We start from the raw sequence: 21990 nt of genomic DNA, 5'->3' as shown, positions 1-21990 counted from the left end.
GACCAAATATTACAATAGGTGAAGATGTAACTTGATATTATTTTCTGCAGTTTTTCGTGACTTTTGTTCCATCCCCATCGTCTCTTCCCCCTTGTGTCATTGGCAGCTCCTTTGTCTGTTTCCCTAGCACCTTTTAAACATATGTATATTTCTTTGTTCTTTTTTTAGTGAGGTTTTGAGATATAACTTGCATATAATAATATTCATGTTTTTCAATGTACGGTTCTATAGGTTTTTACAAATTATATAGTTGTGTAACCACCACCACAATCAAGACGCAGATCCATAGTACTTTGTATATAGTTTCCTTTTACTGTAGTGGTACTTGTTTGTATACAGGTCTTCAATACTAGACTAAAAACTCCTTGAGAGCAAGAATAGTACCCACTTCTTCTTCACCCCCTCCACCCCCACCACAGAGCCTAACAATAAACATGTGTTGAGTAAATATGTTCGTAAATCAATTAACTAATTAATATATTGTACTATCCTGTGGAATTCGCTATGTTGCATCTCGTAAGTATAAAACACATATTGGTTAAATCAGACAAAGGCTGTAACTCTCAATGTGTCAAAACCAGTGCCACAAAAAACATATGAAATTCAGCGCTTACCATCTCCTGTTTCTGCACAGAGCTGTAAGCCCAAATTGTTCTGTGGATTAATCACCCAATGATTGCTGGTCACAGTGATATCAAAGACAAGCCAACCCACATCTAAAGCGTGGGCCTTTCTCGTGTCTAAGAGGAACAGATCTGCATCCCTATGGAGAAGAAGAACAAACAAAGTTAAAGGTTTAAACAAAGATCATCATTTCCTATACGTAAGTGAAAACATTCCTCAAGCACTCTTTAAAATAACAGGAATTAATTAAAGAACAAGGGGAACAAGTGACTCAAGTGATGAGTAATAAGATACAGAACGTTTTACTGCGAGGCTCCCAACCCAAACCTGCTGCGGATTAGTAATATCTGAAAGTAATTTCCATTTTCCTGCTCTTCACTGGTCTGTACAGGCTGACTTAGTGGTCCTGGTGTGGTCTCTGACGAGCAGTGCTCCCCGAAACCACTATGTGTAAGTAGCCCTCACTGGCAAGTTCACTGATAGGATTAAACTGAATAGAGATGCAAGTGAACGTAGCTTCTCCCCAGTTTGAATGAATATGGATTCGCAAAGGCATGGAGCACAGGCAGGATGTGATGCAAGCATCCGTTTTAGAGATAGTTCTCCATTTTCATTATATACATATTTTTATTTCGTTTTCCATTTTTGTTACATAACTATTTTATGGATACCAAAGGTCAAGAGAGGGTCACATGGTACACCACTGGATTAAAGGATATATCCCATAAATTCCCAGCCACAGATCTACTGTCACTTGCTGTAACATCTTCTTCATGCCTAAGTGCCCTGGGGACAGTAATGGCTATGAATATGATCTTGTATGTTTCAGGATAATCTCCACAGTGTTACTGTTATTAACATTTATCGATCTTAATCTTAGCATTAAATTTACAAATGTATGAATATTTGTTGAATTATAATGAATTATTTTATTTATTTCCTTACTATAGGCAGCCTTTGAGCTAAATGCTACATATTTCTAACATTTATTCTTTACAATAGCTGTCTTATGTTGTTGAAATTGAGGCTGAGATAGGTTAATGGCAAAACATTGGAACTCCTTCAAAGTAGAATAGAAATACACTATTATGCATTTTTATGATCTTTTATACTGTGCTGAATGTGTTTAAGAACATATTACTCATTTAGGAAAATCAGAGCTACGTCATAATAAGCTATGTTAAATACTGTTCTAATGCATTTGCCGTCTATCTGCTTCTGAGGTCACTTCAAAGGTCTCTTACAAAACGTATAAAGCAAATTTTGAATTATGCATATATATTATTTCTTTAGAAAAAATACTCTATTATACTTGAAAATTGAACTATTTTTAATAGAAGTGAAGAATCTCAGTCAATATTTTAGAAGCTACATCGTCATTTCTTTATTTTAACTTGATTTATGTCATTCTTCCATTAACCTAGAGAAATTAAAATAAATGTATTACGATCAATTAAATCATCCAGCTACCCTACTCCAAACTATGAAAGTTTCATTCTCCTTCACAATATTAATCATAGTGTTTACCAAGTGTTTCACTGGCTATGAAAAGTTGCAGACACTTTTTCATATCCCATAGAGGACTCAGTTTGAAATGCTGCAAACATGACAAGCATATACTGCAACACAATGAAAAGATTCAATTAGTCCCCATCTGAATTTTAAGCACCCATTATATTCACAGTGTGATGGAATGTCAATCAAATTTTCCCTCTTCCTCTTAAATTGGAAAACCCACCACATAAACAGAATCCAAGAAAATACAAATTACCCTTAAAATTTTGAGATATTTGGTAAATATCCTTCAGACTGTAATCTTGGAACTAACTTACATTATTAGCTCCTTATACAGAAGAAGGAATCACCCTGTAACTTGGGAAATACTCAAGTGCTACCCTGCTTTCAATGATGCTTTCATTTGAAATATGGTAAAAATGTTCTAATAAACTCTGCAAAGCTTATAATGCCATCCCTTGGAATAATATAAATAAGCACTTGAAAAACAAAAAAGGACAAAGAGGCAAATTTTGAGAGCAATTCCAACTAGTTAACAACTATCTTTAGGTAGTTATCTAGGTGATAGTTTCTATTATTTTTAAATTGTGCTATTTTTCCAGAAAAAATATCCCCAAACTATCCACGTTCAAGTCTCAAAACTTTCAAGTATATCTATAAGGAAAAGGGTTCCACCTTAATGGATATATTTAGAAAAAACACCAGCCAAAGAATTCAAGCAAGCCCTAAATATCTGAACTTCAGTGATGCAAATCACAATTGATTGAAAGATAAATCTAGGCAAATAGTATGGTTTGAGAAATCCATATACTTCTATTCACCTCTGAAAAGTTATGAAGGTTCAATTGCTTTCATGAGCTCCATGGTTTCCTATTCTTGAGTAAAGCTATTTTATTTTTGACTGATAACTTCTATTCTTTAATTTCTCCTCTCTTCTTTTATATAACAAGCTCTTCTGCATTACCTACAGACAACAGAATATGCTGTGGGAGAATCAAGTCTATTATTACTAATAATCATGAAAGTAAAAATTCTGTGATTTTCCCTCATGTAGCACATTTCATAACAGTATCTTAAAAATAAATTCCCACCCATTCCGTAGAAAGTTAGATGTGATTTCTTTTGAAGTATAAAATTACTCCACTAAAAAATGGCACTTATATCACTGGAAAGAGTAGAAATACTAAGTATTTCCTATGAACAGTATAAAATAAACTTGTTAAAATTGCCCTGTCTTACCATTTGTACCTGACTTTTTTTATAGAAATTCTTACAATATCTAATAAAAGAAAATTTAAAATATTAATGCATTTAAAAGGAATGCAGTAGAGAGAAAATATATATGTAGAAAAAGATATTTATTTATAGCAGAAATTAAACCATAATATAATTCATGTATATTTTGTACAATTATAAGAATGAAACTAAAATGAAAATCTGAATTCTAGCAAAGGAAATAAAGTCTATTTACATGGGTGTATGCAAGCAAATATTTCAGAATGGTATGGTGTTAGTTTCCTAAGGCTGCCATAACAAAGTACCACAGATTGGGTGGCTTAAACAACAGAAATTTATTGTCTCACAGTTCTGGAGGCTGGAAGTCCAAAATCAAGGTGTTGGCAGGATGGGTTCCTTTGAGGATTGTGAGGGAAAGATCTTTAGTCTGTCTCCTTGGTTTGTAGATGGCCATCTTCTCCTTGTCTCTTTGTATCATCTTCCCTTTATGTGTGTCTCTGTGTCCCAATTCCCCCTTTTTATAAGGACGGCAGTCATATTGGATTAAGGCTCACTCTTAGGCTCACTCTGACCTCATTTTAACTTAATTATCGCTTTAAAGACCCTACCTCCAAATAAGGTCACATTCTGAGATACTGGAGGCTAAGACTTCAACCTATGAATTGCGAGAGAGAAGGGAACACAATTCAACCCATAATGCTATTTAAAAATATTTTTTAAAATGGCATAAATAATCCTGGAGGTGAATGTTCTGCATTTGTTGACATTATAGCAATCATCTACACTGAAATGTTTTCAAAAACAAATATGGGACAGTAAATTTATATTGACGAAAATAATTCATAATTACTAACATTTCTATTTTTCTTTTTCAGATAGAATTTGAACATTTGTCTTGACTATGCCATAGATTAGAATAATAATTTCTTATACAGCTAAACGAAGTCATCATGCAGTTGTTAAACACAGAGTCATATTTAACAGATAAAGCATTTGCAGCATGCAGATAGACTTATTGAATACAAAATATATAGAAAAATATAGTTACTCAAAGGTAAAAAATAACACGTATATGTGTAGATACATTTCTACAGTACAAATACATTTGAGCAGATCTTACTTTGATCATAACCAGAAGTTTAAACGTGTCTAGTCATGGGAAATTGGTGGGCTTGTAGATAACGGATTTGCAAGAGTGCTTTTTATTTTATTGAGAGACAAAAGAGTTTTGTAGACGTGACTTGGGAGTCTCAAAATACCAGAAGGACAGGTACTTCACTAAGGACTGAGGAGCAGGAGACAAAATTCAACAAAATTGGAGTTATCATCATTCTTACAACTCATCTGAAAATACAGATTGGTGGAATGAGAAAACTGAGTCAGTATATCTAAGAATATGACAATGGAAGAGCTAAAACTTAATTTTTATTATCTTTGTATAAACATCAGTGTATTGTAATGAAATAAACAAGGATTCGGGGATCAGACAGAGAATTGAACAATTAAGGGATTCCTCAGCCTCAGTGTCCCCATGTATAAAAATTATAGCAATTATCACTACTGAAATGTTTTCAAAATCAAATATGTGAAAGTAAATTTATATTGATGAAAATAATTCACAATTACTAAAATATCTATTTTTCTTTTTAGAAATAAAAGAAAGCCTTTTATTTTATCTTAGAAATAAAAGAAAACCCTGCCTTAAAAGATTTTGTGAAGACCAAATGTAACATAATCTGAATATCAATCTGGATGAGAGGCTAACTATGGTTGAATTGTTACATGGTCTGTCATAATATGGATGGCTTTAAATTGCTTAATTGTGAAGTTTGGGAAGGTATTGTTTGGGGAGGCACATTATCTTCAAATGACCTCAATCGATGTTATTTTTGGATGCTTATAGATGTTACCTGATAGAATTGCTTACAAGGAAAGAAGAAAGGAGGAAGAAGCATAGAGGAAGGAGCAGAATGGGGGGGAGCAGGGAGGAGAGGATACGGAGAGGCAGAAAAAAAGAAGACATAAGGAAATTTAGTAATTATTCCTGGGAATATTGTCTTGGAAATCCAACTATTGGCTGTCTTCGTAAATCACTTTCTTAAAATCACTTATATAAGCATAGAGTCAGAGGTTGCATTATGGATATAACATTTATTCATCTAGCAAGTCCTAAAAAACAAAGAAACAACAATAACAAGAACCACGTAGGTACTGGTGCTTCTGATAACATAGTATCTCCAATGACAGCATCATACACAGATTCAAAACATGCTATTCTTCAAACAACACACATGGACCTGAAGATGATATGCTTGGTAATACTGTGATATATGATTCAAAATATGGCTACAGAGATAGACATGACATGACATGTTTTACATATCAAACATGCATGTGAAAAGCTTGAAGAAAGTTTACACATACATATTTTGAGAGTGAAACACGGAATGTGACTATACTATTTTCTATAACATATGATTAAAATATGTATACATAATTATGTTCATAAACTATTTTTTTTACTATTTAACTACATTCATTATATATCTATGTCTGTAAACAAATCCACTATAAATATTCAGTTTCCTCCTCTAATTTTTTTGATCTTTTACTCAGATAAAATGGATATCATTTTTATATGATCATATCATGATTATGTGTTCTCCTTATAATCAGGCATATACAGTACACAAACAGGCCTAGTAGCACACTATGTATGTAGTTTGGGATGTTTGAAACTTGAACTTTCTCTACTGTCTATACAGATGAATAAATGAAGTATTCTCATTATAGGACTAAAATAAAAATTATGACCAAGAATGTCTGATGTGAAATCAGCTAGTCTGGGATTCCAACTCTGAAAGTGACCAAAATAAACCACAGAATACTAGAATTAAGTGGGATATAAATTACTTAGCCAAACTGGTATTTTGTTCATGAGAAAATTTAAAGAGAAATCAAATTATTTCCCATGGTTTAGCCATTGGAGGACCAGAACCCAGGTTTCCATATTTCATTTTCAGAACACTTTTATATCATGGCAGCTCCCTTTAATCCCAAACCATACTTTAATTGCTCTCCTTGTACTGAAAGATCATTGGTTTTTGGATTGGAATACTAAAAGGTTGAGCTGAGCCACCAGCCTAAAACAAGATGGGCAGAAATGGAGCCAAGGGGTGACCTGAGACATTTCATAAATCCATCCATTCATTTATTCACTCTTTCAATTTAACATTTATTGACTCCCTGTAATGATTTTACACTATATTAATTTAACTAAGCTGGAACTACCCTGTAAGTTTCTGGACTGGGGTTGGCCACAATAGAAATTTGGGTAAGATTTGGAAAGGGGAAGTGAAGCAGTAACCATATTTATGCCTGGAAGACTTCTGTATGATCAAACGTTATTGCAGCTTAGATATACTGTTGGTTCATCTTATTGGTGTGCGGCAGCAGCTGGGCCTGCAGCTCCTTCAGATCCTACTGAATCTCTTTATTCAGTTCCTCTGAATCCAGAAGCAGGCATGTAGCACATCTACGAGGAAGGATCTGATATCTGGGAAATCACCTGTATCTTGAAGTTGGAGGCTTAGAGATAGGTTCCAGTTTGTCCTCATGGGTTCCAGATCATCCTCACAGGTTCTGCTTTGTCCTTGTTTCCCCCAACTCACATCCACCTTTCTTTCTTGTCTGTCCTGAGAACCTTAGGCCCAGCATCAGATGCAGAGCAACAGCCTTACATAGACTGTTTAACTACCTTCCACAATTGCATAAGGTCAAATCCCTACAATAAATCCTTACAGCATCATCCCTCAGAGGGATTAGACAGCAACCTTGTGTTTGGTTGATTATATTGGACCACTTACATCATGGAAGGGCAATATTTTTTTCTCACTGGAATAGGTCCTCTGGATATGAATTTTCCTTCTCTGCCCTTGAGGTTTCTGCCAAAATCACTATCCATGAGCTTACAGAATACCTTATTCACTGTCCTGGAATTCCACACAATATTGCTTCTGATCAAGAAACTCATTTAACAGCAAATGAAGTGCAGAATGGGCTCATGCTCATGGAATTCAGTGGTCTTATCATGTTTCTCATCACCTTAAGGCAGCTGACCTGATAGGACAGTGGCCTTTTCAAGACTCAGTTATGCCACCAGTTGGGTGTCAATATCTTGTGCAAATGGACTAATACCTTCAGGAAGTTTTATATGACCTAAATCAGCAACCAATTTGGACTATTTATCTCATAGCCATATCCCTCATGAATCTGGAAATCAAGGGGTAGAAAAAGGAGTGGCTCCTGGCACTCACTCTACCTGATCCAATTAGCAAAATTTTTGCTGCTGGGCCTCAAGATATTGGGCTCTGTTTGTTCATAGCTCTTAGTCTCCAACAGTGGAATGCTGTCACTAGTGGCCTTGCCAATGTTTCCATTAAATTAGAAGTTGAGACATCCACATGGTCATTTTGGGTTCCTTGTGCTAGTGAATCAACAAGCTAATCAACAGGCTAGTGTAAAATGTGGGATGATTGATCCTACATATCAAGAATAAACTAGGTTGGTACTACCACAACACGGGAAAGGAGGAGTAAGTCTCAAATACAAGAGATCACTGGAACACCTCTTAGTACTCCCATGTCGTATGATAAAAGTCAATGGAAAACTACCGCTCAATGCAGGCACTATTGCTAATGGCCCGGACGCTTTAAGAATAAATGTTTGGTTTACCTTACTCAACGACCAGCCATCGTGCTTGCTGAAAACAAAGAGGATATGGCTTGCGTAGTGGAAAAAGGAAGTTACAAATAGCAGCTACAACCCATGTGCGAAGTGGCAGAATGAGGATTGTAATAGTTATGAGTATTACTTCCTTATTTTGATATTAATGTATTTTTATACATATTAACCAATTCTCTTTTTCTTCCCTTCCCCATCTGCCTACCATCTAGCATAAGTAGTTTTGATAGTAGCTAACCTCATATTTCAGTATTGAAGTTACAGGATATCAAAGGAAGGATGTGACTCAGCTAGAAAAGAAATGAACAACATTCAAAGATGGATAAAAAGGCAGCAGAATTATTTTACTATTATATATTTTGGAAAGTATGAACGATGATAAAAGATGTATATCCGTGCCAAGTTAACAGGCGTGGACTGCTGTGGCTTTATACTTTGTCAAGTTAGCTAAACCGGAACCAAAAATCCCAGAATTCTCTTCCCTGCTTGGTTCTGTGTTAAGGTTAGCCACATGAGAAACCTGTGCAGGAGCAGAGGTGAAGCAGCAGCCTCGTTTATGCTCAGAAGCTTGGTCGAGTGCCAGGCTTTCCCACCGCTCACACACTTTGTGGCTCATCTGCTGGCTCACCTTGTGGTGGAGAACAGCTGCACCTGCAGCTCTTCCAGCGTCCACTGGATCTCAAGTCCTTCAGCGTCTCCACATCCTGAGCAAGGGGTATGTGGGGCTCGTGTGAAGTGAACCGGCTTCCCCTGCAGGTCACCCACATCACTGAAGTTGGAGTTTGAGAGGTGGAATAGGTTCCAGTTTGTCCTTGGGGTTCCCGTTTATCCTCCCAGGTTCTAATTCTTCTTGTTCTCTCCTACTCCACATCCATTTTCTTTCCCAGTTGTCTGTGCTACAAACTTTAGGCCGGTCCCCAGATGCAGAAGCAACAGCCTTATGTAAACGGTTTAACAAGTTCCCACAATTGCAAAAGAGTCAAACCATTGTAATAAATCCCTTATTTCCCATGGTGGTTCTATTTCTCTTATCCAACACTAACTGACCTACTCCCTGGTATGTGTTGAATTGTGGCCTCCAAAAAGATATGTTGAAGTCTTAATCCCTGCCACCTGTGATTGTGATCTTATTTGGAAATAGAGTCTTTGCAGTTGTAATCAAGTTAAGATGAGGTCTAGTGGGCCCTAATCCAATATGACTGCTCTCCTTATAAGAAGAGGAGAAGAGACACAGAGACGGAAACACACAGAGGGAAGGCAGCCTTATGAAGACAGAGGCAGAAATGGGAATTATGTTGACACAAGCCAAAGAACTTCTGCACCTACCAGAAGCTGGAAGAGGCAAGAAAGGATCCTCCCCTAGAGGTTTTGAAGGGAGTATTACTGGCCTTACCAACACCTTGATTTTGGACTTCTAGCCTCCAGCACTGTGAGAGAATTTAATAATTTTATACTAAGCCATCCATCCTTTTGGTAATTTGTTACAGTAGCCCTAAGAAACTAATATACTTCCCTAGTCAGAATATTTCACATATTAAACAGGAGGTAATCAGCAATATCAAATGCTGAGAAGAACAGGAAGAATGAAAATGTGTCTGTAAGATTTGGTAGCAAGGCTGTTGGTGGATGATCACTAGAGCAGAGTTATGGGAATCAAATTGCAGTGGGTTGAGGGGTGAATAAAATATAAGAAAGTGAAATGATTTAAAGCAAAATTTTATATCAGTGAGCTTGGCTAAGATATGGACAAGAGAGATAGTGTAGAATTTGGGGCAAGAGGAACAAACAGAATCAAATAAAGGAATTTTTAGTTAATGTAAGAAACATGGGGATATTTATAGGACACATTTAAATTTGTATTTAGGAGACAGAATCTCTCACATTATTTCAGCACAAGAAGAAATTGAATGGACAACACTGAAAATCTTCCAGAATAAGCATATGCTTGGTTACCTCTCTATAACACTATCCTTGGAGTTCACATGTAAAACTTCTTTATCAATTAAATGACTTCTTAGCAAGGGGAATTGGGTAAACTAACATGCCTTGGCTAAGTCCTTGGATGGGACTCCCGTTCATCTCTTGCTGAAATCTGTTTTATCAAGGATACTGTATCATAGACTTGTGACAAATAAGTTCGCTTGCTTTTTTCTAAACATGATTAACAGGGGAGGCCCGGTGGCGCAAGTGCTTAAGTGCGTGCACTCCGCTGCGGCAGCCCAGGGTTTGCCGATTTGGATCCCGGGTGCGCACCAACGCGCTGCTTGTCGAGCCATGCTGTGGCGGCGTCCCATATAAAGTAGAGGAAGATGGGCATGGATGTTAGCTCAGGGCCAGTCTTCCTCAGAAAAAAGAGGAGGATTGGCATCGGATGTTAGCTCAGGGCTGATCTTCCTCACAAAAATAAATAAATAAATAAACATGATTAACAAACATTTCTTATTGGATCTTATTACTCGAGCAGAAGGTGTAGGACTCATGGGTCCTCTTAAGAGCCTCATTATAAGTCTACCTTTACAAAGAAAAGAATCATAGTTATAGGTGGAGTTAGTATCTGCTTAATTTCAACAATGACTTGCTATACTTACGCTTTGCTTAGTATTAGAAAAAATAATGTCTTTTAAGTCCTCTTTCTGAACTTCTGTTTCTTCTTCTTCTTTTTTTTTTTTTTTTGGTGAGGAAGATTATCCCTGAGCTAACATTGGTTGCCAATCCTCCTCTTTTTGCTGAGGAAGATTGGCCCTGGGCTAACATCCATGCCCATCTTCCTCTACTCTATATGTGGGATGCCTGCCACAGCATTGTTTGATAAGCGGTGCATATGCACGTGCCCGGGATCCTAACCTGCAAACCCTGGGCTGCTGAAGCAGAGCATGTGAACTTAACCACCATGCCACCAGGCCGGCCACTGTTTCTTCTTCTTTAAATGAAGATTAAAATAATATGCACCTCATAAATCTATTGCAGGGATAACAGGATACAAAAATAAAAATGCTATGCAAATTACTATAATTGCTTTTTTCCTACCAAAACACATTTATGGCGTGTAAGCGTGTATATAATTTACACGTACTATGTTTGATGGCATAATTAGGGTCAGACGTGATCTATGCAATTATTACTATAAAGATTCTTTAATAACCTGTACTGATAAATTTTGGATACAGGAATTCATTTATTTTCTTTAACTTTAGTAACATTTCTTGATACATATAACCCATATTGAACCTTTGTCCCTAAAGTCAATTAGATGAAAATAATTAAGTTGAAAATTTATCAAAAGGAAGTAAAATTATTTATAGAATCACCAATAAAAGATAAAATGAAAGAGAAATATTCTTCAGATTGTTAGTTTCCACCATGTATATGTGTGCATATGTGCGTATGTGTGTATACACATATATTTTATATATATTGAGAGAGAGAGAGAGACGAAACAGTTACCAAGAGCGTAATCATTCTACTGTCTAGCCAAGTAGTACTAACCCTGGCCAAGAAAAGCTTTGGGAAATCGTCTGGAAGATACACAGATAAATTCCAAAAAGAAAAAGTTGCAATACAACTCTATTTCCATGAGGCATGAACCTTACAGTCCACAGTGACATCTCCACTTTCCCCAAAATTTCTACTCTAACTATCCCACCTCCTTCCATCTCCTTTTGTCTTGGAATAGCTTATCAAGGCTAGTAAAAATGTAATGATGGCCACAAGGAGAAAGCATACAACTTTCTCTGGGTGTTTGACATAAATATCACCAGACCATTTAAGGAACCTGATGTACAGAACACATTAACAAAGGACTACAAATTAATAAATGATATTCTCTGAGTTTATAACATCAAAGTTTCTCTCGTGAGCACCTTTAGCTTAAAAGTGTTAGAATTTTTGTTAGCTGACTGATATTTTCAAATGGTAATTATTTTTTCTCCCAAAATAAATGTGAAATAACAAAATGACATAAATCTCACAGAGTAGCAGTTTTCAGAATATCTGATTCAATGCTGTATTTACATTTAAAAGGTACAGATGGGTCAATAGCAAATCAGTAAAATAGTAGTATTAGATGAACATGAATGACAAGCATGGTAAAAAATTGAAAATGAAGTTGAATTCCCACTATAAAAATTCAATCACTTCTCTCTGCAGAATTTTTTTTAATTGTCAAGATATTATTAATGTTTAGCAGGCTTCCTGGCATTACATCATCCCTTATTTTTCGCCTGCAGAGAAATCTAAACATGCGCCACTGGATGTATATATATATACAAACGATCTCCTCATTCAACAAGGAACAAAGTGAGACTATTACATAGATAGTCCAACCACTTTTCATGCCGCCTAATGAATAGACCATGTACCCGGTGCAAGTTTCTAAGAGCTCTTCGATGCTATGACTCTTGTGACACAAAATATGAAACAGTCAAAGAAAACCTTCAAACAGAGCAGGATTTCTCAACCTCAGCATTGTAGACGTTTGGGATCAGATCATTCTTTATTGGGTGGAGGAACTGTCCTGTCCATTGAAGAAGGTTTAGTAGCAGCCCTACCACATCACTACTCCAGCATTTCTACCCAACAGATGCCAGTAGCACCCCATCCCCCTACCCTTACCAATTGTGACAACCAAAAATGTCTCCAGGGGGCCGGCCCCATGGCTTAGCGGTCGGGTGTGTGCACTCCGCTATTGGTGGCCTGGGTTAGGATCCCGGGCGCGCACTGACGCACCGCTTGTCCAGCCATGCTGAGGCGGCATCCCACGTACAGCAACTAGAAGGATGTGGAACTATGACATACAACTATCTACTGGGGCTTTGGGGAGAAAAAGGGAAAAAAAAAGAGGAGGATTGGCAATAGATGTTAGCTCAGGGCCGGTCTTCCTCAGCAAAAAGAGGAGGATTAGCATGGATGTTAGCTCAGGGCTGATCTTCCTCACAAAAAAAAAAATGTCTCCAGACATTGCTAAATGTCACCTGGGGGCCAAATCACCCCAGTTGAGAAATGCAAGCTGTGCCTATGTACTGTCCTATATACTTAGAGAAAACGTCGTCGACAATCCCAGTGTTCTGCTCTGCTACATTGCTCAAGAGCCCATGAAATCTTCCTGAGTGGAGACTGTCAATGCACATTCTGAAGTACGTCCACAGAAGAATCACAAATCTTAGAGAAGCAGGACGGGGAAGATGATGTAAATATGAAGCTGACTGTGAACTGGAATGATGACAGCTTAACTGAATATATCCAAGTCACGAAGGTGGCTAATGACATCAAGCAGGCTAGCTTAAAATGTTTTTACAACGGAGTACAGAAATTTATATTCCTAGCAGAACATTAGGAAAAGGTTGAATTATATATAGCACATTTTCTTTGGGGAATATATAAATATATATATTTGTGAAAAAATTAATTCAAGTAAAGCTCTTAGCGCAGCACCAGACACATGGTGAGTGCCAGTTAAATGGATAAGTGCTGGCGACTACTCTTGGTAGTAGTCATACTGGCATTGATAATTTTATACATATTATTTAATTCTTTATACATTCAAACTTTTTTTTTTTTTTTTTTGGTGAAGAAGTTTGTCTCTGAGCTAACATTCATGCAAATCTTCCTCTATTTTGTATGTGGGACACCTCCACAGCATGGCTTGATGAGCAGTGTGTAGGTCTGCGCCTGGGATCCGAAACAGTGAACCCCGGGCTGGTGAAGTGGAGCAGCCAACTTAACCACTATGCCACTGGGCTGGCCACCATTTAAACATTTTAATGCTTAGGAATATTTTTTCTAGGATACACCTCTCTCTCTCTTTCTGTCTCTGTCTCTCTCTAGTTCTCACTCATCTTGAAATGTCCAACTCAAGGGTAAACTCCTCTCATTGGCTTCCTCTAAGGTCCCTCACCCTCCATGAAGAATTAATTTTCCCTTCATTTGTATTTCTACAACACTTAGTACATACTTACATCATAGTACTTAGCACATTGCATTACAGTTATTAAAGTCCGTGTGCGGCAGGCCCACCGCAGCCCCTGGCCCTCAGGCTATGAGCTTTTGAGATCTTATTTACTCGGCCTTATATCCCCTGTGCTTGCCCCATGGTAGGCACTCAGCACAAGCACACCGAACTCAGCTGAATTATCTGGAAAATTCAATCATGTGGAAATCTTATTTCCCCATAATGCCAGATATATGAGGTGTGACTGAAGAGCAGTGCCTTCTATAGAGAATCTGGGGCTGCCAGCCTTATATGAAAAGATTAAATAAGTGAAATGATGCAAAGTCTGTTAACTTTTTACCAAGAAAAATAAAGATTTGGATAAATATCAGAACACTCTTTTAAATTGCACACATTTAAATATAAGTAGGGAGAAATGGAGGAGGTGGGAAATTGTAGGAATAAAATATCTAATATTAAGAGTTTTAAGTCTCACTAAGATAAATATGTATGAAAAAGATGACATAATGGGTCTATCTTTTTTTTTATTTGATTACCTAACACTGTCAAAGACTTCATATATTAGATGATTAATAGATCAGACAACATCTTGAATATAAAACTTATCTACAAAACATCAGTCTACATTACTGTAAGAATCTCCACCAACACTCCTAGACATATATGTATGTAAAAAAATATATACGCACACACACACGTATGTATGTATTGTCAAATGCATTGCAATAAAGAGTGTAGTCTGCACTGACTTTTCAATTGTTTCTGATTTTAATTCACAATACTGAGTAGATAAAATCCACAAGTTTGAAGACAGAAGTTTTAAGAGGTGACCCCAGCTTTGAAAATAGCCAGAGGTACTAAGTAGTTTCTTTTCCTATCTCCATTTTAGTTCTTGACTTAAGAAATATATGAAACCACAGATAATTGATACTAAACAAGTAATAACAATAATTGGATTTTAAAATTGCTTTTTCAAGTTGAAATTCTTTCAGTTTTAACTGTGATCACATGATATAAATTATTTTTAATCTATTCGTCTTCACTTTTAGATGAACTAAAGTCAAGGTTCCCAACTGGCAGAAAATTTTCCACAGAGTAAAGGAAAGAAAAAAAAATTTATTTTCTTCATTTTCTGTGGGGAAAAAATGCCTTCCATAACTTAAGAAAAAATAAGAGCAACTTATTTAAATCCTGGTGTTTTGTTTAGTTTACTTTTGGTTTGGTTTTGCCCCTCTCTACCTGGAGAAGTTGTGAATGCTATTTTGTAAACAAATGCGTAACATAAATTTGTTTCATTATCTTCTCTATCTCTCAACTATAATTATGCTTGTTTCTGATTACAAAAATATCGATCATTATAAAAATCTAGAAAGTACAGATAAGGGTAAGAATTAAAATTTAAAATTACCCACAAGCCTGCAATGAACACTTGATGCTTTTCCTTCCAATCTGTTTTCCACATGAACTTATTTAAAATTATAATATGTATTATTAAAAGTATAATAATATGTATAACTATGTTTCCTGCTTTTGGTCAATGAATGGTATAATCTGAGCCCTTTCCAGTGCTATCGAATATTTTTAAAACACAATTTCTACTTGCCATATGAAGAATAGCTTTTCCACTTTCCAGGAAATGGAGTGTAACTTTATCTCTTCTGTTTAAAATTGAAATGTTCTCAATTTATGCAATTGTAAACAATAACACTGTGATAAACATTTATATGTGAATCTTTGTCTAATTTTTCTACATCTCTGATATTTCTGTAAGTAAATTAATAAATAAGCAATTTCCCATCCCCATACCTCTTCAACTATATTTTAAAGATGAGTTCAACTCTCTATCTAGAACTTGTGTTTCCAGGACAAGTTCATAGATGGCCCCAACAGTATTGCTATTAGGTTGGACGGTGTTCATTTCATTATTAGCTTAAAAATATACCAATTCCTTTTATATGAATCAAAGATCAGGTAATTTTGTATTAAGTAAAGGCACCTAGCATCATTTTACTGTATCTTTACATAAAAGTAGGTGTCAGCAAATGGTAGTTACTGTTATCATAATAACCACCTACTTTTGGTTATCCTTTGTATACAATCTTCTAAACTCTCTAGTAAAATAGATTCTTCTATGAAGCTATACGAGTGTATATTGACTGATGTATTTAGTAAGTATCAACTGTGGTCTTTGCACTGTGATAAGAATTAGTCCTTCCCAAGTCATCTGAAATACTTTTTATTGTTCTCAAACACTTATTTTTGCATTTATTCTTTTCAGATTTATAAACTGAGACTCCAAGATGTCCAGCAATTTCCCCGTGGGGGAATTCCAAAGTCTATGCACTTATTGCTATACTTTACTATTTTCTATGGTGACTTTGAAATTCTACATAGAAACCTGAAATAAAATGGCATATGTGCTGTTTTTTTTATATCTTCTGTCCCTCAAATGTCTTTCTTTGGAAGAGAAAGTGGAGTGCAAAAAGTGAATCCTAGCTCTATAGACAATGACAGGGCACAGAATTGCATTTTCTTCCACAGCAGATTAATGAACCCCTGGCAATGGACGAATGCCTATTTCAAAGACAAGGAAGGCATTTGTCAGAGATTCTCTCACCTGTTGTATGTAAAACTGAAATGTAGAGTATGCACGTGTGAGTTTGTATGCTTCAGAGATTGGAGAAGATAACTGGAGGAAAAACATCCCATACACATTAACAAAAACAAATACCACAGAAGACAATAGGTAAAGTATAACCCTACAAGATGAAAATCATAATTCAGCAACAATACTTAATAGTAAATGTTCAAAAATGTGAACTTGGTAGAAATGAATTAATACTGAATTGAATTTTTCAAAATAATATTCAGTAAGTTGGATAGGAACCTATCCAATCTATGCCATCCTAGAGCTTGGAATGGCAAAGCAAGAGAATACCAATTAAAGATATAAATGTACTTCAGATGTCAGAAATCATTTTTTCAAATATTTAGGTAAAATATCAGTGAAACCCTGGATCTTAGAGTAGATGTAAAGACATATTACAATAAGTAAGGACTTAGCCAATTTATACCCAAGAATACTGAGAGAGCATGCAGTTGTAATTGTAGAAACATTGAAAGTAATTTTTTAAAATCAGGTATAATTAGAGAAATTTCAAAGTTTCAAGATAGACAAATGTCCCATCTCTTAAGAGAAATGAAATTTCTCAAAACTATGAAATCTGATAAGCTAAGTATCAATACCATAAATATTCCAAAATATATTATTAATAAAAATCAGCATGAGTTCATTTAGAAATAACTCTACAAATTATTATCAATAAACTCATCTATTAGTCCTTTATTTTCATCTTTTTTATCTGTCTTAAATTGCACAGTTCACATACTTAGAAAATAGAGATGAAAGAAAGCTCAAAGGGGTAGCTAGTTCAATGGATGACAGTCAAAAATATCCTGAGAAGATAGAACAATGGACCTAAATATAAGCTAGGACCTTTAATGGTGATCAATGTAAAAGTCTGTATTTAGATTCAATCAATAAATGTATTCCAGATAATAGACACTTGGCATACCAATGGTTTCTGTTAAAAATACTTGGGACGTTAAGTAACCAACTACAAATTTAACATGCATAAAGATATGTTGTGAATGACCAAAAATAAAGATAGTTCAAGCATTTTAGGATATGTTAATGGAAGTAGTATTCCAACCATGGATAATAATGATTTCAAAACTTTAATTCATACCAAGCAAATTAGTAGTGCTGAGGCTAGAAAAAAAAAAATTACTTAAGACACTATCCTTTCTTTAAGGAGCTCACAGTCCAAGCGTGGAAACAGATACAAAAAAAGACAATTATAAATAAAACATTTGTTCATTACGGCAATATAATTAAATAATATTTGGAGTATTATGTTCAATTCTCATCACTTAATTTTAAAAGACACCATCATTATTTAGTATAAAAAACGTATTAAGGATGCCAGGCTCTGTCTCTGAGAAAAAAAATTAATATCCTTATTTTATAAATGAAACCACTGGATTGAGATTTAAAAAACAAAAACAAAAACTCACTCACAGACAAACAGCTAGTAAGTGTTAGAACTAAGAGAGGAACACAGATCTTTCTGCGTTGGAATTACTGCTCTTAAAATAACAGTGTATATAGATCAGTGTTTATTACTGTGTCCTTTTGAACCAGTGTTTCATAGGATATTATACACCCAAATGAAAAGATTCCATAGTGAATAGTTTTGAGAAAAATTAGGTAAAACAAAATCAACAAGTTTCTTCCCTATAAAGTCTTTCTAAGACCTTAACATTCTAATATGCACTGTGAATCTCTTAGAGGATGGTCTAACATGGAGACTTTTCAAATGTATTTAACCTCAGAAGGTTTTTATTGTTTTCTTCACTGAGTATTGTGAGGGGCTAGTGTTCCATGGAACACCCACTGGGAAACTCTGCACACTAGAAAACCAAGAAAAATCTAAACGCCAGGAACTAGAAATATTCAACAAAGAGAGAAAGGGGCTTTAGAGGGGACATGAGAGCTGTCTTTCAATATTTGCCTCATCAAAGAAGGACATAGTATTTTATCAAAGGGAAGATCTAGATCTAATGAATGGAGGCTACAAGAGACAGATTTCACCTCAATATAACATTTCAATAAGAATTTTTTTTAAAATGTAAGAGCTGCTCAACAAAGGTGGCTGGCTAATCACCTGCAAAAGGTGTTACCCAAGTGAGTTCATCACTAGGCGAAAGGTCAGAGAACACTGCCAAGGCCCCTTTCTAACTCTTATATTTGGAGGCTCCCTGGGAGTAATTATCAACTGAGGTTTTCATACATTTAGTATTCCCGATTATCTGTCCATTTTTGTACCATTTTGAATCAAGCCTTTTACAGACAGAAGACATACAGGTTAACTGTCAGAACCCGTTGCAAATACAATGTCTTACATCAAAATACACACAACACACATACAATTTACACTTATGCCAGTGAAAAATAAAGCCCCTCTTCTCTAACTTACAAAACACCAGTGATTTACATCATCTCAATTATAAACTTCACGTGTGCAGAATAAAAGTTTTCTCATTTACGAAATGAGACAATGGGCCTGGAAAGCGCATATGGGGAAGCATGAGACCATTTAGTACACAAACTGGTGTCAGGAGCAGGGAAAAGCTGTGGAATGTATGAGGCACTTTTCAGATCAATCTCACTTACTTTTCAATGTGTCTATACCTGGCCTTGAACGTCATTACTCTCAAAGAAAACATGATTTGATAGATCACATGGGTCATCAATGCATTTTACTACAATTGAACATTTATTTGCTAGAATAATGTTAGATATAAAATTGATACCTATTTGTATATTCCTTGATGATCTGATATATACTAATCTTAATTGTTTCATTTTCAAATCGATTGTTGCTCCGGTCCTTGTATATCCGGAATTCAGCTGCTGTCACTGCTTCTCCATGAGGAATTTGAGTAAGGTCAAACCGGAATTCTTTGTAATGCCTTCGCTGGTGAGAAAAATCCTTGTCTCTTTCAACTGAAAAAAAACAAGGAAAGAGAAAACTTAGCTCTTTATAAAATATGGAAATTAATGGTAAATTCTCCAGCTTTGAAAATAAAAACAAACAAGCAGGATATTATAAAACTGGGAAAACACTAAAACCACAGGCTCATACGTGTTTCCAGTTGAAGGAAATTCCACAAACCAACAGCCTTTAGTTCAAAAGCCATATAACCTCTGTGGTTTTATACAAATTCCTGGATCCTAAATGGAAAACCTATCCAAAAAAATTTTAAAAAGTGATGGTTGCAAAGTAATTACTAGTATGCATCAAGTACCAGAACACAGAAGGGTTCATACAGAAATTAGGAATATGTTATAGAAAACTCCAGAGTTCCAGGTGAAGTCGTGGTAAGATTTAGCACAGCCAGGGGAGGAAAATAGGAAGGAGGACTGAGGGACTGCAGGCACAGAAGACTGGGTTTATGATATTTTAGAGGTCAAGTAAATAAAACAAATTCATTTTCACAAGAAAGATTATTTCTAAAATGTCTTCCCCAGAAGAGTTTTTTTCTCCTTTCAGCAATGAAATGCTTTTCTTCTTTTTTTTTTTAAATGCATTTTCATTAGTTCTTATAGATTATTTAGTACAACCTCCTTAACCATGGTGCAGCTTAAAGCTTTCCAAAGACCTCTGTCTGTTCTTACTCAGAATTGAGAGAGGAATATATTTTCCTCCTTCAGCAATCTTCCTACCAAATGAAGCCAGAGAACTTTTCCTCTTGGGAATACTAAGGAATGTTGAAGAATTCAGGACAGTAAGTGTCAGGCATGTTGTTATATAATCTGTCTTTGTAAGCTAGTGTATTATCTGATACAGTCTATACCTACTGGGTATCGAAAACTTTTTTAAAAGGAACTACCTATTGAAAGGGCTCATTTTTAGTAATGTAATATCATTTGATGGCATTAAGTTTCTCACTATTGGTAGGTTTCTTAAAATCTCAGTTATCTAGGATAATATAGGACAGGATTACAAAGAATCCATTGCAAAGCACTGTGTTTAAGGTGTCTCACAATTATAGACTACAATGATGTTTTTTAAATGTTTTCAATGACGTTTCATTGCTAAAATTTTGTTAGAAAAAGATAAAAAAATGTACAAGTTGTATAAATGAATTCACAAGTTTCAAAAATTGGATTAAGATACAAAAATATCTTTAGAAGGTTAATTGAAATTACGTCAACACTGCTATAGATACACGAAACTTGGGGTCCTAAACTGGAGGAAGGATTAAGACTAAGGAAGAGAGAAGAGGACCATGATCATCTGGTGATTTTGGGGAGCCGAGGCTGCTAGACCTCTGTGTTCCAGTGCCAGATGGGGTCCACGTCTGAGAGGAATTTTATGACAAAGGAACCCACGATTCCTTGCCTTCATTCTCCAAAATAATCTCTGGTTTATTTTTCCCAGAGGAGTAGGAGGTGGTTTAGGAGAGCAAGGAGCTCATCCTCACCTGCCCCTGAGACATCTAAGCTAGCAAAGAGAAAACTATAAGCTACACCTGAAGGCATTTCAGTCCTGTGGCGCTTGGCAAGGATGGTGCTCTCAGGCTGTCTAGCTCACCCTAACACCACCTCCCATGACTCACGAAGTTTTGCTTTCCTAAAATATCATTATCTTGGTCCCAAGAGAGGTCCATTCCCAGGGAGATCATTAATAACTTTTCCCTAAATAAGGAAAATAACGCTGTTTTTAGGATCCTATTTTGATCCATAATTCAAACCTCTTTTCTGTCTCAACTTCTGCTGGCGAGAGTATAGACTGCTATGAACATATCTCTTTCATCTCTGTCTGTCCTTTCTCCTCACAGACCCACATGAGAGGGAAAGTGTAAGGGAAGAAAAGACCTACAAGCTGCATATCTAAGAACTGAAAGTTGACGTGTATGAACATGAAAACTAGACGCAAATTTTGTTTCCAGAGAACAAAATTTAATTCACTGTAAACTTGTTCTTTCCTGATCCTAAGTTGAATGAAGTAGATGATATTATGAGACAGTATTTAAATAGTCCTTTTATATGCCAGGCACTGTACTAAGCTTTTTATTAATATTAACATATTACTCATTGTAACAATCTAGGAGGTAGGTTCGGTTATTATCCACATTTTGAAGACGAAGAAACCGAGGAGGCGTAGAAAATAAATACCTTGCTAAAGAATTTGAATCCCAGCATGCGATGCCACGAAGCTATGGTTGTTAAATGTCAAGATATGCTGCTTCTGCTGATAGACAATTACTTTGTCCTAATTTATTAAGTATTTATGCTTTCATAAAGATCTAAAATCTCACATTCACAAGTCCAAAATTCAAAAATCTCTGAAAACTGA

At 35.8% G+C, this 21990-nt stretch overlaps 1 protein-coding gene across 1 annotated transcript in view; it reads right to left on the bottom strand.

Annotated features, from left to right (window-relative positions):
• BMP5 (bone morphogenetic protein 5) overlaps positions 1-21990 on the bottom strand; it is a 109743-nt gene that overhangs the window by 36249 nt on the left and 51504 nt on the right. The window contains exons 2-3 of the mRNA XM_058553923.1: positions 19442-19634; positions 615-763 (exon numbers count right to left, since the gene is read on the bottom strand). Of these exons, the coding sequence (XP_058409906.1) occupies positions 615-763; positions 19442-19634 (342 nt within the window). The remainder of the gene's footprint in view (positions 1-614; positions 764-19441; positions 19635-21990) is intronic.

Source organism: Diceros bicornis, chromosome 14 (genome assembly GCF_020826845.1).
Source record: "Diceros bicornis minor isolate mBicDic1 chromosome 14, mDicBic1.mat.cur, whole genome shotgun sequence".
Classification (NCBI taxonomy): Eukaryota; Metazoa; Chordata; class Mammalia; order Perissodactyla; family Rhinocerotidae; genus Diceros; species Diceros bicornis.
The sequence above is the reverse complement of the archived record's forward strand: the minus strand, read 5'-3'. Positions and strand labels throughout refer to the sequence as shown.